Here is a 15,360-nt window from a genome sequence, read left to right on the forward strand (position 1 = left end):
CACAGCTGTATTCCCACACCAAATCCTGGCCAGTACAACTGGCACAAATGCAACCAGCAAAGAGCATCCACACGCACCCTCAACAGAGCACAGCAAAGTCATTCCAAAAGTCCCTGTGTGAACTGAAAAGACAAATTTTAAGTATTGGGATACACCAGAGAGCAACCAGATGGAATAAGGTGAACAGTCAGTACTAGTAAGGACATCTCAGGCAACCTACATAAAGCATATGGAGCAGGAGCATTTAAAGCTAAGTTAAACCAAAGTCCTGAAGGATTAGCTCGTGAGGAGAGCCCCATGCTGCCCAAGGTGTGAGTTTCATTGCTGAGCTTGCATGAGGTTGATTTCTGTTGTTCTCTTTAAGACTTGTCTATATCTAATTTAACCTGTAAATGTGACTTTTCCCTGGTGCACTAAATCCTCAGGAAAACCACAGCTGGCATGAGGCCTGTTGTACCTACTTGTACCCATCCTGCAGCACCTCTTCAAAGATCCTGTTTCAGCTTGGAGCTGTTGTCCAGGCTCTCATCACCTGAAGCTGAAGGCCATCCAAGACCCAGCAGCCCTCCCTCACAGGCCAATCGCTCCAAGGGCTGAGCCAAATATCTTTAGAGACCTCTCACTTGCTATTTGCAGTTTGGACCCGGGGTATTTCAAGAGCTGTCAGGCTAAATTTAGGGGCCCAGATAAGTATATCAGCCTCTGCCACCCAACACCAAGGGGACTGGGAACATGGAGAGTGGCCAAGACCCAAAAGAGCCACACTACTGGCAATCAAATATCAAGGCAGCAATTCCCAATTTGGTCACACTGGGTGGGAAAACCCCAACGATTTAGTGCTTAGAAATGACTTGAACATGACAGCATTTTACCTACACTGGCACTAAGTAGCAATGTCACGTCAACCCAAACCCAGTCACAGAAGCATCTCCCCTGGGACCTGAAAGTGCGTTTTCCAGGAGCGGCAGAGCCGTGACAGTGATGGTGTTTGCAGGATGTCGGCACTGCCTGCGGGACACGTTCAGGAGCCACGGCAGCACAGAGCCATGCCAAAACACACACACATCTGTCATGGCTCAATAGTATTATGTTGACATGCACATCAGCCTAATGCGAGTAAACCAGAAGGCAGCTTGTGATAATGGTGATATTCCTACCTGTAAAGAATCATAGGATGATTTGTGTTGGAAGGGACCTTAGAGCTCCCCCAGTTCCAACCCCCTGCCACGGGCAGGGACACCTTCCACTAGAGCAGGTTGCTCCAAGCCCCTGTGTCCAACGTGGCCTTGAACACTGCCAGGGATGGGGCAGCCACAGCTTCTCTGGGCACCCTGTGCCAGCGCCTCAGCACCCTCACAGGGAAGAGCTTTTTCCTTATATCCAACCTAAATCTCCTCTGATTAAGTTTGAACCAATCATCCCTTGTCCTATCGCTACAGTCCCTGATGAAGAGTCCCTCCCCGACACCCTTGTAGACCCCCTTCAGGTTGAAGGCTGCTATGAGGTCTCCATGCAGCAAAGAAAGGGATTAGACCTGTGTTCATGGGAAGGTATGCTGGGAGAGCTGGCTAAGCAAAATAATGTTTTAATGTCTACATGCTAAAGGCAAGCGGAGGAGGGGGAATCCTCTGCATTAACAAAGATTCAATAATGAGCTGAAAAAAACAAATATCACTCAAAAGAGAAAGAAATAAGTGGTATCCCAACCCCTGCCAAGTGCTCCAAGTCCCCAGGCTGCATGCAGAAGCCTGTTGGAGCCGCAGCCCTGTCCTGGAACGTGCTCCCTCCAGGCAGCACAGGGCTGTGGGCACGGCGGGGGCTCTCCCCCAGCTCCCTCCTGTGCTCTGCCAGCTTGTTGTCAGAACAAGTTTCCTTCACCTATGTTTCCTCCAGGCGGCACTAAATGAAGAACCTCCCCTGTGCAGAGCAGTTGGAGCAACGCCGAGCATCACCCCCTTGAGAAACACGCTTCAAACAGGCGAGCGATGCAGAAACGACTTCCAGTGGGGGGATGCATCTAGAATAACCTGGGTAAAGCAGTTTCAGAAGCAACAACATCTCCCCCTTGCTCCCAGTGCTCCCGGTCCCTGGGCTGGAGCCGGACATGCCACTGGGCTCCCTCTGCCAAGGCACGAAGGTTTGGCAGCAGCAGGGCCAGCACCAGCTGAGATGGGAAAACACTTCTCCATAGTCGCCTCTTCCTGCCCTCCTCTCCCTCCCGTCGCTCCCCACCCCCAGCAGGAGGTTAAAAACAAGTTCTTACGTTGCAGAAAGCAAAACAAACCCAGAAAAAGCTGCGAGTGGGAGTGAGGAGCAGCAGCACCCTAGAAGGGCGACAGCGGCCAAGAGCAAACCCACGCGGCAGCCAAGTGTGGCCAGAGCCTGCAGCACGGCCCCCAGCCCCGATGGGGACCACGCCAGCACCCCCACGCTTCATTTCCACACGGGACGCCCTAAATGGCACACACACACATCATCTGCTATAAAAAGTTTATGTCCAAAACATTCAGTCCTTCATTATCAGCTACTTTGTCTTGCACAAAAACCCAACCCAAACCCACAAGTCTCATTAACCAACACACCAGCAAAGAGAAGCATTTGGCTCCGTACCCAGCAGACTGCCTCCAGGCCCACGTCTCCCTGTGCTGATGCAGAGCAAGGAGCATGATACCTTCCCCACATGCCTGCAGACAGTGCACAAAGGTTGTCAGTTATTGCTTTACTGCAGTATCCCAACTCCAGTAATAAACAACAATATCTGAAAGGAGTCTCCCTCCCTGCTGGCAACACAGACAAGATCACAGCTGAGGTAAGTGCATTCTTCTTTTCAAGTCAAGGAATGAAATGGTTGCCGCATGATCACAACCCAAATTCAAAGCAAAGGGAGTCACGAAGAAGCAGAGTGACCATACTGGTGGTATTTGCCCAAGTTGGGGTGAGGGCTTCTCCGTTGAGAATGAAGTTGAAAGGCAGAAAAGAAAATAATAACTTATAAAGCAGAAGCAATGCCAGAGACCCCCACTGCCCTACCAAGTATGCTACTAATTTAACTCATCTTTCTTTTCAAGCTGCAATAGGGGAAAAAGATGTCTTTACATAATTCCTCCTGGCTGGTTAAGGTAGGGGGGTCCAAGAGAGACAACCACAGCACTGTGCCTACATAAATCAGACCACAGTGCAGCCCCTGCACTGCAGATGAGGCTCTGGTCCCAGCAAACATGCTTTCCCCTAACCAAGAAGGCAGAAGCTCTCGCAAGACAGCTCCAGGAACACACAAACTCCCACAGCATCCCCAATCCATGCACATTGCAGATACTGGTACTCTGGGATGAAGATCCCAGTGCCAGACCAAAGCTGGAACATTGGGTGTACCTATTGCATAAGATTGATGGCATCGAATTAGCTGCTGCCAAGACTCAGGGAGCAAGCGGATGTTATGTGGTGTTGCCTCAGAATATACTCACTTAAAAGTAAGAACAAAGCTCTTACAAAACTCAAAGCAGGAACCACAACAGCAAAGACCCTTATTCTCTGCAGAAAACAGCAGTCAGAGTTTCACTCCAAACCTACCTGTTTGGAAGCCCCTTGGAGCCTGGGTGGCTGCATCCCTGGTGATGGGTTCACCTCAGCTCCTTCTCCCTTATCTGTCTCAGCAAAGTGTTTTTGGAGCTGTTTGGGAACGATACATGCTGCTGGGCCCCTGCTCCCCAGCAATGCTGTTCTGGTGTTCAGTTCTGGTGTCTCGAACGTAAGAACCATGGAGCTGTTGGAGCAAGTCCAGAGGAGGTCACGAGGATGATCAGGGGATGGAGCAGCTCCTGTATGAAGACAGGCTGAGAACATTGGGGCTGTTCAGCCTGGAGAAGAGAAGCTGCGCGGAGACCTCAGAGCAGCTTCCAGTGTATGAAGGGGGCTACAAGGATGATGGAGAGGGACTCTTCATCAGGGACTGTAGTGACAGGAAAAGGGGGAATGGGTTTAAACTTAAACAGGGGAAATTTAGGTTGGATATAAAGAAGTTCTTCCCTGTGAGGGTGCTGAGGCGCTGGCACAGGGTGCCCAGAGAAGCTGTGGCTGCCCCATCCCTGGCAGTGTTCAAGGCCAGGTTGGACACAGGGGCTTGGAGCAACCTGCTCTAGTGGAAGGTGTCCCTGCCCGTGGCAGGGGGTTGGAGCTGGATGATCTTAAGGACCTTTCCAACACAAACCAGGCTGTGATCACAGCACAGCACCTTTGCTGCACGTCCCCCCGCAGCACAGCAGCCCCCGGTGCCTGACCCGCACCTCCCATGCACCCAGATGAGATGCGAGCAGGAATAAAAGGCGATGTTTAACCACCTGCACTGGGGCTGCCTCTGATGTTCTCCAAGTGAAACTTGATGCTGCTCGGCAAAGACACACCTCTTCAGGGTGTTGTGCAAAATTCGGCATTTTAACGGAGGACAGGAAATATGAAAAGAGCCGGGCAGAACCCAAACGGCACCGCCGGGTAGGCCGAGGCTCTGCCAGCTAAACCAAAGGGTTTGCTTCACTCATCCAGCCACCCGTGATTTTCCAGTGCTTTGGAAGCTGCAGTTCCTTCACTAACAGGTTTTTAAGGATTGGCATCGCTGCTTCCCTCTGGAGCAGCTCTGCAGAGGGATTTTTTTCCCTCCCTTCTCTCTCATGCTTTATTTCCTGGCTCCACAGTGGGATGGGTCGGTTGCAAAAGATTCTCATTCCCTTTTTGGGACTGGTTTTGGCCTTCTGGTTTTATTCTGCGAGGGAGAATTTCAAACCGGGTAAGTATTAAAAGTGAATCTGTCTTTAAGGAAAACTGTTTAAAGCCACATTTCAGTGTTTTGCATAGAAACTGTAACAGAGCTCGTGTCAAACCACGTCTGAGCCTTTGTGTGGTGGCTGATACTTGCAAGTTGTTTTAACAAAGATATTAAATCAAGATGAGCAAGTAATATGCAGAAATGCCTCCTGAGGGAGCAGGTGAGGCAGCGGGTGTGAGAAGAGGGCTCCAGACACTCAAATTTCCACTGTGTAGCAAAAGAATTTACAACCGTGACTTTTAAATGGTGGATTTTCAGTTCTGAAGCATGTGCTTTGCGGGTGATTTTCACTACAAAATAGTCAGGGTGGTGATAAGCTGTGTCCTGACTTGTGGAAAAAGCTGCTGAAGGAGTCGAGCGCTGTCCCCGTATCACTGAATCAGTGAGGAGCTGCTGCTTCCAGCAGATGAAAGAGATGTCCTGGAGCTGGACCCTTTGCACTCACACGCTCACTGAGCTTCCAGTTTACTTACTCTGAAAGGTGTTAGGGGAGGTTTTAATATATATCTTTCCTAAACAGCATTTGGATAAGTTAAATCCCTGTGCCTTGGTCCCCAGAGATGCTGAAAGGGAAGCGGGTGATTGTCACCGGCGCGAGCACTGGGATTGGAGAGGAGATGGCATATCACTTGGCACGGATGGGATCCCACATTCTGATCACAGCACGGACAGAGACCAAGCTACAGAAAGTAAATGGCAAGCTGAGCACTCACACATGCGTGTTCATGGCGGTGCACACACTAACATGTGAAGGCCAATCTCACATCACAGGTACACGCATGAACATATGCACATGTAATCGCCATGGCACAAATGCCAGATAGGGACAGTCACGTTCATGGCTACACATACTGGTGCTGCTTGGGGCTCTTGCCTGCACAGAAATCCCCCTCCTGCAGATACATGCACTCTGCATAGCACATACTATGACATTTGAACTTGCTTAGTTATGTACACATAGCCCCATACACACAGGCTCCCTCAGCACACACACACCCTCATTCCACGGCAGTGATATACAAGCTCCTGCTCACCCTACACACATGCAATTCCAGCACCCATAAAGAGCCAGACTGCCTTGGGTAACGCATTCACCAAAGGAATCCTTTTCGGGCTCCCTTTGAAGCTCCAAACATACTCCCAAAACTCCAAACCACATCCCAGGGAACACAGAGACTCTCTTTTGCCACCACACCAGGTTCCCCGGGGCAGGGCAGGGGTTTCTGATGCGTGCTGTTGGTGTGGCAGGTCGTGGAGCGGTGCCGGGAGCTGGGAGCAGCCTCGGCGCAGTACATCAGTGGCACCATGGAGGACATGGCCTTCGCCGAGCATGTGGTGAAGGAGGCACAGACCTCGCTGGGTATGTTCAGTGGCAGTGGAACACTGCATCTCGCCTTGGACATGTGGGTTTCTGTCATGTGCCTGCTAAAAGAAGCGGGCGAGATGGAGATGGGGTGAGACAGGAGGGAGTTTTTCCCCCCTAATTTTGCCCTTTTCAGACCTGGCTTCATCACTCAAACTGAACTGCGCTCTCAATTTCAGCTCGGTGCCCTCGTGACATCCTGTTCCAGTATCACAATCCTGGATTTCATCACCCCCAGCTACTGGGTTCTGAAACCATCAGGCCCACAGCAGCCCTGCTATTGCGGTCATGGGTCATGGCTGTGAATACGCAGTATTTCAGCTCTGTGTGGAGCACTCCTCCTCCCCGGGCCCACAGACACCTCAAGGGCGACCTCCCTTGCTCCACAGTACTTGTGTCTTGAACCAACAAAACCCCAAATCACAATAAAATATTTACTAGCAGCCACCATCTGGGCTAAACCCCTACCCTAGAGATGACAGGCCACAGCTCTGACCCAAAAACCTTATTTCTTTTGATTACCTTTACTCTGCTCCCAGGAAAGGCTGTGATTTATGGTTGTAGCCCTCTCCCACCCAGCACTCATGCCTGCTCCTCTGCTCACAGGAGGCCTGGACATGCTGATTCTTAATCACGTCGGCACGTCGTACTTCGGTTATTTCGATGGAGATGTTGGGCACATCCGAAAGCTCCTGGAGATCAACTTCCTCAGCTACGTGGCAATGACCGTGTCAGCGCTGCCCATGCTGAAGGAGAGCGAGGGCAGCATCGTGGTGGTTTCATCCATGGCAGGTGAGCAGAAAGTGAGGTAGGTGACATAGAATTCAGTCAAAGAACACTGTGGGCTGATTTTCACAAGTAGCATGCAGAGTCCCAGGTGTCCTAAAGGAGCCATAACTGCTTAACACACCCAAAAACCCACACACACAACCCCAAACCCGTATCTATTTTGCATTTTCTCAATGGAATTTGTTCTCTGATATAATCCAATCGCCCCAGAGTGCTTTTTGACAAGCCTTATAATTAAATCCCACACCCTGGTGTCAGGGTCATTAGAGCAGCAGAGCTCAAACACCCTCAGTTCTGGGGGAGGAAAGTGGAAACGCAGCGATTTCTCACTGCATCAGTTCTCTGACTGTCCATCTGGTTCGGTAGGTCAAGTTCCTGCTAATATTTGTGGAGGGAGTTGTTGACTGACTCTATTCACAAAAACATGACTCTGTTTAATAAATTTCTGTTAAGTCAGGAAACTAAATTACTAACAGATGTCCCCCCCTCCCAGCCCGTATGTTGGTTTGTCTTCTGGTGATCAGCTCAGCACCCAGAGAGGAGTTTAAACTTTGCTCCATCTCTCCCCCCTGAGGGATTCATAGTTACTGCGGGTTGCTCATACCCTGAGCAGAGACATGAGCCTTGGCCTCGACCTTAAGACCTCAGAGCAGCTCCAGTGCCTAAAGGGGCTACAGGAAACCTGGAGAGGGGCTTTGGACAAGGGCCTGTAGGGACAGGACAAGGGGAATGGCTTTAACCTGCCAGAGGGGAGATTGAGATGAGCTCTGAGGCAGAAGCTCTTCCCTGTGAGGGTGCTGAGGCGCTGGCACAGGGTGCCCAGAGAAGCTGTGGCTGCCCCATCCCTGGCAGTGTTCAAGGCCAGGTTGGACACAGGGGCTTGGAGCAACCTGCTCTAGTGGAAGGTGTCCCTGCCCGTGGCAGGGGGTGGAGCTGGGTGAGCTTTAAGGTCCCTTCCAACACAAACCAGGCTGGGATTCTGTGATTTTACCCAAAATCCTATCTGATGAAGGACAGATAGATGGATAGATTCTGAAGAATCCTATCTGATGAAGGACAAAGGAGAGGTTCAGGAAGAGCAGCTTTCTGTGCTATAACAGACCTTCACTCTGTGTCCAGGTAAAGTCGGGTTTCCTTTTACGGTCCCCTACTCTGCAACTAAGTTTGCCTTGGATGGATTTTTCAGCTCCCTGAGGCAGGAATTCCACATTCAGAACATTAACGTTTCCATCACTCTCTGCATCCTTGGCTTCATTGATACTGGTAAGATCAGTGCTGTTTGATCCAGGTGCTGAGCACCACCTTAGCTTCTCATCCTGCCCTTCAACTCCCTCTCCTACTGATTCTCCCCTTTAACTGCTGCCGCTTCTCCTCCAGCCCTGGCTCTAGGGCAAGCAAAACACTCTGTTCCTGGGTATGTGTGTGTGTGACTACGATTCTACCTCTCTCCCACCAAAAAGCAGTCTCAAAATGTAGTTTCTTCCCCCCTCACTATGTAAAATCAGCCACTAGCACAACCTACAACTCAACCAGTGCAAGTGTTGAAGGCCAGGTTGGACACAGGGGCTTGGAGCAACCTGCTCTAGTGGAAGGTGTCCCTGCCCATGGCAGGGGGTTGGAACTGGATGAGCTTTAAGGTCCCTTCCAACGCAAACCATTCTGTGATTCTTTGTGCCATCCTCCTCCCATTAACCCCATTCAGTGATGCAACGGTGGGTGGGAACACAAGTTCTGCATGCGCCGGGCAGCGAAGGGGCGCCCAAGCTTATGCATTTACCTCTGTTCCCACGTGCGGACCGACAGCTCCACGTTTAGCGTTTGCAAGCCCCGCTTTACCGGCTTCTCATTACTGGGACGGACCCCTCGGTCCTTATGTTCGTTTAACCCTCACCCGGAGGTCCCGGTTTCGGTACCCCACAGTGATGCTCCCGTTCCCCGTCCCTCCCCGCAGATCGCGCCCTGCACGCCGCCGCGGACGTGCTGCTTGTGCCACCGGCGCCGCGCACCGAGTGCGCGCTGGAGATCCTGAAGGGCGGCGCGCTGCGGCGGCGGGAGCTCTACTACCGGTACGGCTCGACCCGGCTCCCGCTGCTGCTGCGCGACTGCGCCGCCGAGCTGCTGGACCGCCTGGTGCGCAGCCGGTACCGGCTGGACCGCATCGGCACCGGCCAGCGCCGCCACCCGAGCGCCGGTAACTGAGCTGCGGGCTCTGGTACCCGGTAAGCTCACGTTCCCCGGTGCAACACCCTCCTCTGCCGGCGGACACGGGTCCTGCCTGCGCGCCGTGGTGTCGCGTCGAAGGAGATGCGGGGGGTCCCCTCCCGGCATTCCCGGATGAGGGAAACATGGGAACAAGCTGTAATAAACGTCTCTAACCCAACTGTGCGTTCGCTGCGGGGTTTATCCCTTTTTCTCCACCATGATGCCCCTGAGTCGCCTCCCGCAGGGAAGCAGGATCGTTGTAATAAGCCCTCATTGCTTCATTTAGGAATAACTACCTTTTAGCTTATTTTCTGCTGGCTTTACAGCCAAATTAAATGCAAGTTGTTATCCCAAACAAAACTTTCCAAACTTGGTAGATTATTACACAAACATTATAACTGGAAGATGCCTTCTAGATGCATGGAGCTGCCGTGTTGACACCTTAGGCTGAGAGCTCAGGCACCAGGAGTGATGCACATGGGATGCAAAACCACAGCCCAAGCTGGCAGCGGGCTCTACACCACTTCCTGGGCACTGGCAGCAGTGCCCAAGCTGATGCGTTTACTCCTCAAATGGTTCCAACCATTCAAGCACCAACCATCATCTGTCCTGAGATAAAGCAATGCGCAGCCTCCCCAAACCCTTCCCACTGAAGCACTCCCCAGGATCAGTTTGCTTCTTACTTTCTCAGACAAAATCAGGAACCAGAGTTACTGTTCTCCTTATCCTGTAATCACCTACACAAACCAGCACACGTCGAGTGGATTTTGCCCTTTAAAAGTCTGCGTTGGAGCAAGTCCAGAGGAGGCCATGGAGATGCTGCGAGGGCTGGAGCAGCTCTGCTCTGGAGCCAGGCTGAGAGAGCTGGGCTGGGTCAGCCTGGAGAAGAGAAGGCTCCTGAAGGGGAGACCTTAGAGCAGCTCCAGTGCCTAAAGGGGCTCCAGGAAACCTGGAGAGGGGCTTTGGACGAGGGATGTAGGGACAGGCCAAGGGGAATGGCTTTAACCTGCCAGAGGGGAGACTGAGATGAGCTCTGAGGCAGAAGCTCTTCTCTGTGAGGGTGCTGAGGCGCTGGCACAGGGTACCCAGAGAAGCTGTGGCTGCCCCATCCCTGGCAGTGTTCAAGGCCAGGTTGGACACAGGGGCTTGGAGCAACCTGCTCTAGTGGAAGGTGACCCTGCCCATGGCAGGGGATTGGAACTGGATGAGCTTCAAGGTCCCTTCCAACCCAAATCATTCTGTGATTCCTGGCAGGACAAGGGTGCAAAGGGACAACCTAAAGTCCAAAGCGACACTTGCCATTAGGTTAATGTTTGCTGAATCACCAGAAGCAAAAAGGAGGGCCCAGCAGATACCAGCAAACGTGTGCAAGGTCAGAACCAGTTCAACGCTGCCATCACTCCCCGCCCCGTTTGCAGCCTACTGACACATCCACCTCCCTGCAGGCAGAGCCCTGGAGATCGTCCTGCTCCTGCCTGTACTTCTGCAGAGGAATGGGTCTGATCCGGAAGATTTTCATCCCTTTGCTGGGACTGGCGCTGGCCTATTATTTTTATTCAGGCCCCAAGAACTTCGATGAAGGTAAGTCATTGGAAAAATCACATTTAAAACCACAAGCAGCGAGGCTGCTGCCAGAGCAGCAGCGTGTGCCCACATGGAAGAGCACAGGCTGTTGGGAGGGCGTTTCAAAACACATATGGAAAAGCTGAGGCACGGGAGGCCTGAGGGCTGGGAAAGGAGCACAGTAACTCCTGGTGCAAGGTGCCAGAGCACCCTGCACCACACAGGAAAGCTCATGGAATGACAAGTGGGTCTGCTGGGATGCACGGTTGTTGGTAAATGCTCCATCCCTGGCCGTGCCCAAGGCCAGGTTGGACAGAGTCTTGGGGGACGTGGTCTAGTGTGAGACATCCCTGCCCATGGCAGCGGGGTGGAACTAAATGATTTTAAGGTACTTTCTAACCTGAACTATTCTATGATTCTATGATTCTGGCTTCAGCTCTAACCAGTTTTCTCCTTCTCAGTAGCTGGTGCAGTGCTGTGTTTTGGTTTTAGTCTGAGAACAGTGCTGATAACACACCAATGTTTTAGTTGTTGCTCAGTACTGCTTACTCTGATCAAGGACTTTTCAGTGTCTCATGCTGTGCCAGTGAGGAAAGGCACAAAAAGCTGGGAAGGAGCAGAGACAGGACACCGGACCTGAACAATCAAAGGGGTATTCCATACCAGCACATCATGCCCAGTATAGAAACTGGGGGGGGTTATCCAGAAGAAACTGATTGCTGCTCAGGTCAGGCTGGGCATTGGTCAGTGGGTGCTGAGCAACTGTATTGTGCAGCGCTTGGGTTTTTTTCCCTTTCCCCCTTTTAGTTTTATATTCTCTCCCCTTGTTATTTCCCTTACTATTATTATTAGTAGTAGTAGCATATTATACTTCAGTTATTAAACTCTTATAGCAACCCGTGGGGTTTACATTCTTACGATTCTCCTCCCCATCCTGCCCGGAGAGGGGAAAGGTGTGCAAATGGCTGCATGGTGCTGAGTTACCTGGGCTGGGCTTAAACCACACCACCACCTGATCTCAGTGAAGTATTTACTTCGGAACCATGCATTTTCCCACTCTATTCATCAACCCTCGCCATGTCCAGAAGCCCCTCCTAGGGTGGATGCAGAGCTCAAGCCTCACACGTGCTCCCCCCCAAACTGGGATTAACAACCAGGGTGTGCGTGCAGGGAGGGGGGGACAGTTGGGCTGTGCCAGCTCCGAGCTCTGCATCCTCCTCTCCAGAGATGCTCCGGGGGAAGCGGGTGATCGTGACCGGAGCCAGCAGCGGCATCGGGGAGCAGATGGCGTATCACCTCGCACGCATGGAGACCCACCTCCTGCTCACAGCGCGCACGGAGGCCAAGCTGCAGAAAGTAACTGGCAAGCAGAGCGTGCCGGCAAATCCCATTTACAACCCTGAACCCCGCAGGCAGGCAGAATGGGGATATTCACCCTAGCCCATGCATGTGGGGATGCCACACAGCCCACACATCCAGCCCAGTGTCTCCCCAGCATGAGCCTCTTCTAACACACACACCCCTACCACAACAAATCGTGTGTTCAATGCTGACAGCACAGCATTTCTTTCTCTGCAGTCTTCAGCTGTGAATTATGATCACCACCACCAAGGATAACACTAGTCTGGCCAAGGCCTGGTCTGATCAACCCTTGCCCTTTCTCAAAGTCTGAACTGGTTTTGCATCCTGTATACAACAAATCAAAGTTGAGCAATCACATCCCTATTTATAAATACTAAATATTTGGCTTAGATGTGCTGTTGTTTAACTCTGCAGCCAGAAACATTTCTCTGGGCAATGTGTCTCCTCGCATGAAGGGAGAAGGGCTTCCAGTGGGACAGGGTGACGGGGCCCATCCGCCCCAAGACAGTACAGCTTCATGGGATGGGGTGGTCCTTGGAGGGGAGTCCATTGCCAGTGGGATAGGGGGTCTGTGGAAGGGATTCCATTGCCAGTGGGATAGGGGTCTGTGGAAGGGATTCCATTGCCACCACTGTCCTCACTGTCACTGCAGGTAGTGGAGCGGTGCCTGGAGCTGGGCGCCGCATCCGCCCGCTACGTGGCCGGCTCTATGGAGGACACCACATTTCCCAACGTGGTGGTGAAGGAGGCTGAGAACAGCTGGGGTAGGTGCTTTGGGGCCATCCCAGCCACCAAAAAGCTGGTTTGTTTTGAGATGCTGGTTCCTAACAGCAAACCCGCTCTGCTTCCAGGTGGCCTCGATATGCTCATCCTAAATCACATTGGTTTCAGCCACTTCAACTACTTCAATGGGGATGTTGGGCACATCCGAAAGCTCCTGGAGACCAACTTCCTCAGCTATGTGGCAATGACCGTGTCTGCCCTTCCCATGCTGAAGGAGAGTGATGGCAGCATCGTTGTCATTTCATCCATGGCAGGTGAGCACACAAGGGGCCAGGCTCTCCCTGCCCACATCCCTTCCTCTGCCTGCAAGGGATCCCTGCTGTAGCTCCTCTTCAAAAGACAGACTAAAGACCATACAGTAGAAAGCCACATGCCACTGGGAGTCAGGATCAGCACAGGATTTATCCTGCATGCACAATTTGAGTCTGCTGGGGGATTTATATTCCATGCCCTGTTCTGCCAATCTCTTTGCACCCACTAATGACCTTCATGCATTGACGTCGATGATACACCACTGCATGGCCACACATTACACATGGGGATATACGCAGGAAAACAAGAACAGTATCACCCACAACTGAAGGTACTTCATGCCATATGTAACATTTAAACATTCCTGCATGTGTTTATTTCTCTCAAGCATTCATGACCGCAAACTCCAACTCCCTAAATCACGATATTGTAGCTACTTGAAGGGCAAGAGGAAGGGAGAGCCATGGAGCCTGGTCTGCCCACTACACAAACCCTGATGTGTCTCTGTTCCAGGCAGAATTGGCACCCCATTTATTGCTCCCTATTCTGCAACTAAGTTCGCCTTGGAAGGATTTTTCAGCTCCCTGAGACATGAATTCATCTTGGAAAAGGTCAATGTCTCCATCACGCTCTGTGTCCTGGGCTACATCAACACAGGTAAGCTCAGCATCACTGGGACCCTACAACGATGTGTTTCCAGGCAGAGCCAAGTCAAGCCCATGACCTGCCCTGCGGCCCCAGGCAGCTCAGCACGTTGCTGGGCCAGCACTGTTGGAACCCAGGCTGCAGGGGCTGTGCAATCATGGAAACAGGATTCTTCCAGCTCCTAAAAGCATGGCCTGAGAGCTCTGACCCCGCTATCCTTGGAGTAAACCCATGGGAGGTGGGGCTTCCATCCCATGGTCACTTAAGAGGTGCAAAGGAATGGGAAGGCCGTTGCTGTAATTACAGTTTTAACTACTCTAAGTAGGCCTGATGCTCAGAGTTTGTTGGTTTGTTGGAGGAAGCGAGTGCCCGTGGCAGCCCCTCCATCTGACACTGCTCCTCCCGTCCCCGCAGAGAGCGCGGTGCGAGCGGTCTCACACGCCGTGCAGGACACGCCGGCGCCGAAGGAGGAATGTGCGCTGGAGATCATCAAGAGCGGGGCGCTGCGCCAGCGGGAGCTGTACTACCCACCCCGGCTGCTGGGCAGCATGCTTCTCCTCCACGCCATAGCCCCCGACTTCCTCGACTCCCTCATCAGGAGCAACTATAAGCTGGAAAACGTCAGAAGAACATAGCCCCCAGGGTGGGGAGCATTGCCAGGACACCTTGGGCCAAACATGAGGGGTTTGAGTGTTAATCTGGCTAATTGGGTGCCCTTTTCCATGCCATCAGGGCAGCCCCATGCTGATGCACCCCTGCAACCTAAGACAGCATCATCGAATCCCAGCCTGGTTTGTGTTGAAGGGAGCTTAAAGCTCATCCAGTTGCAACCCCCTGCCACGGACAGGGACACCTTCCACTAGAGCAGGTTGCTCCAAGCCCCTGTGTCCAACCTGGCCTTGAACACTGCCAGGGATGGGGCAGCCACAGCTTCTCTGGGCACCCTGTGCCGGCGCCTCAGCACCCTCACAGGGAAGAACTCCCTAAGATCTCATCTAAATCTACCTTCCTTCAGTATAAAACCATTCCTTCCCTTGTCCTGTCCCTACAGGCCCTTGTCCAAAGCCCCTCTCCAGGTTTCCTGTAGCCCCTTTAGGCACTGGAAGCTGCTCTAAGGCCTCCCTTAGGAACCTTCTCTTCTCCAGGCTGAACAACCCCAGTTCTCTCAGCCTGCTTTCCCAGGAAGTCAGTACCACACAGCATGAAAACATCCTTTTTAATAGTGAACTCTTGGCTTTTTTCCAACCAAGATGCTGCCAGCATCCTGCTCACCAGCAGGTTTCCTGCTCAACCTTCCCACACCAAGAGCCACAAAGGCAGCGGTGCTGAGCCACGGCCAGAGCGAGAAGCACAAACCACCCCAAGCCATGAGAGACTCTTTGAACTGTGCCTTCTTTTTGTCATATATCCCTTCTAGGCTGGTCTTCGTTAAAATAAATCCTGTGTTACAAGATCTCTGCTTTTACTTGTGTTCCTTTTCCACATGCACAGAGCCCTTATCAGCGCCCAGCTGGTTAAACCCACCTCCCTGCATGATTTATATTAACGCAGCTTTCACTTCTCTAACGACCTTAATGAATTT

At 52.1% G+C, this 15,360-nt stretch overlaps 2 protein-coding genes across 2 annotated transcripts; both read left to right on the top strand.

Annotated features, from left to right (window-relative positions):
- Window positions 1-4,449: 4,449 nt before the first annotated feature.
- Window positions 4,450-9,351, top strand: HSD11B1 (hydroxysteroid 11-beta dehydrogenase 1). Its single transcript, XM_030473305.1, has 7 exons — window positions 4,450-4,589; window positions 4,689-4,780; window positions 5,378-5,508; window positions 6,068-6,179; window positions 6,789-6,974; window positions 8,091-8,234; window positions 8,923-9,351. The coding sequence occupies exons 2-7, from the start codon at window positions 4,693-4,695 to the stop codon at window positions 9,168-9,170; spliced, it is 909 nt and encodes a 302-aa protein (XP_030329165.1). The 5' UTR covers window positions 4,450-4,589; window positions 4,689-4,692; the 3' UTR covers window positions 9,171-9,351.
- Window positions 9,352-10,514: 1,163 nt separating this feature from the next.
- Window positions 10,515-15,231, top strand: LOC115602315 (corticosteroid 11-beta-dehydrogenase isozyme 1-like). The gene is made up of 6 exons (XM_030473306.1): window positions 10,515-10,754; window positions 11,962-12,092; window positions 12,751-12,862; window positions 12,950-13,135; window positions 13,647-13,790; window positions 14,193-15,231. Exons 1-6 carry the CDS (start codon window positions 10,667-10,669, stop codon window positions 14,411-14,413), a joined length of 882 nt encoding a protein of 293 aa, XP_030329166.1. The 5' UTR covers window positions 10,515-10,666; the 3' UTR covers window positions 14,414-15,231.
- The last annotated feature ends 129 nt before the right edge of the window (window positions 15,232-15,360 follow it).

Source organism: Strigops habroptila, chromosome 18, assembly GCF_004027225.2.
Source record: "Strigops habroptila isolate Jane chromosome 18, bStrHab1.2.pri, whole genome shotgun sequence".
NCBI classification, from domain to species: domain Eukaryota; kingdom Metazoa; phylum Chordata; class Aves; order Psittaciformes; family Psittacidae; genus Strigops; species Strigops habroptila.

Excerpts from the sequence above, each read along its gene's own strand:
- LOC115602315 (XM_030473306.1), top strand. The coding sequence starts at position 10,667 with ATGGGTCTGATCCGGAAGATTTTCATCCCTTTGCTGGGACTGGCGCTG. Across the intron at positions 12,093-12,750 it reads CGGAGGCCAAGCTGCAGAAA|GTAGTGGAGCGGTGCCTGGA; the intron begins GTAACTGGCAAG and ends CTGTCACTGCAG. Across the intron at positions 12,863-12,949 it reads GGAGGCTGAGAACAGCTGGG|GTGGCCTCGATATGCTCATC; the intron begins GTAGGTGCTTTG and ends CTCTGCTTCCAG.
- HSD11B1 (XM_030473305.1), top strand. The coding sequence starts at position 4,693 with ATGGGTCGGTTGCAAAAGATTCTCATTCCCTTTTTGGGACTGGTTTTG. Across the intron at positions 6,180-6,788 it reads GGAGGCACAGACCTCGCTGG|GAGGCCTGGACATGCTGATT; the intron begins GTATGTTCAGTG and ends CTCTGCTCACAG. Across the intron at positions 8,235-8,922 it reads CCTTGGCTTCATTGATACTG|ATCGCGCCCTGCACGCCGCC; the intron begins GTAAGATCAGTG and ends CCCTCCCCGCAG.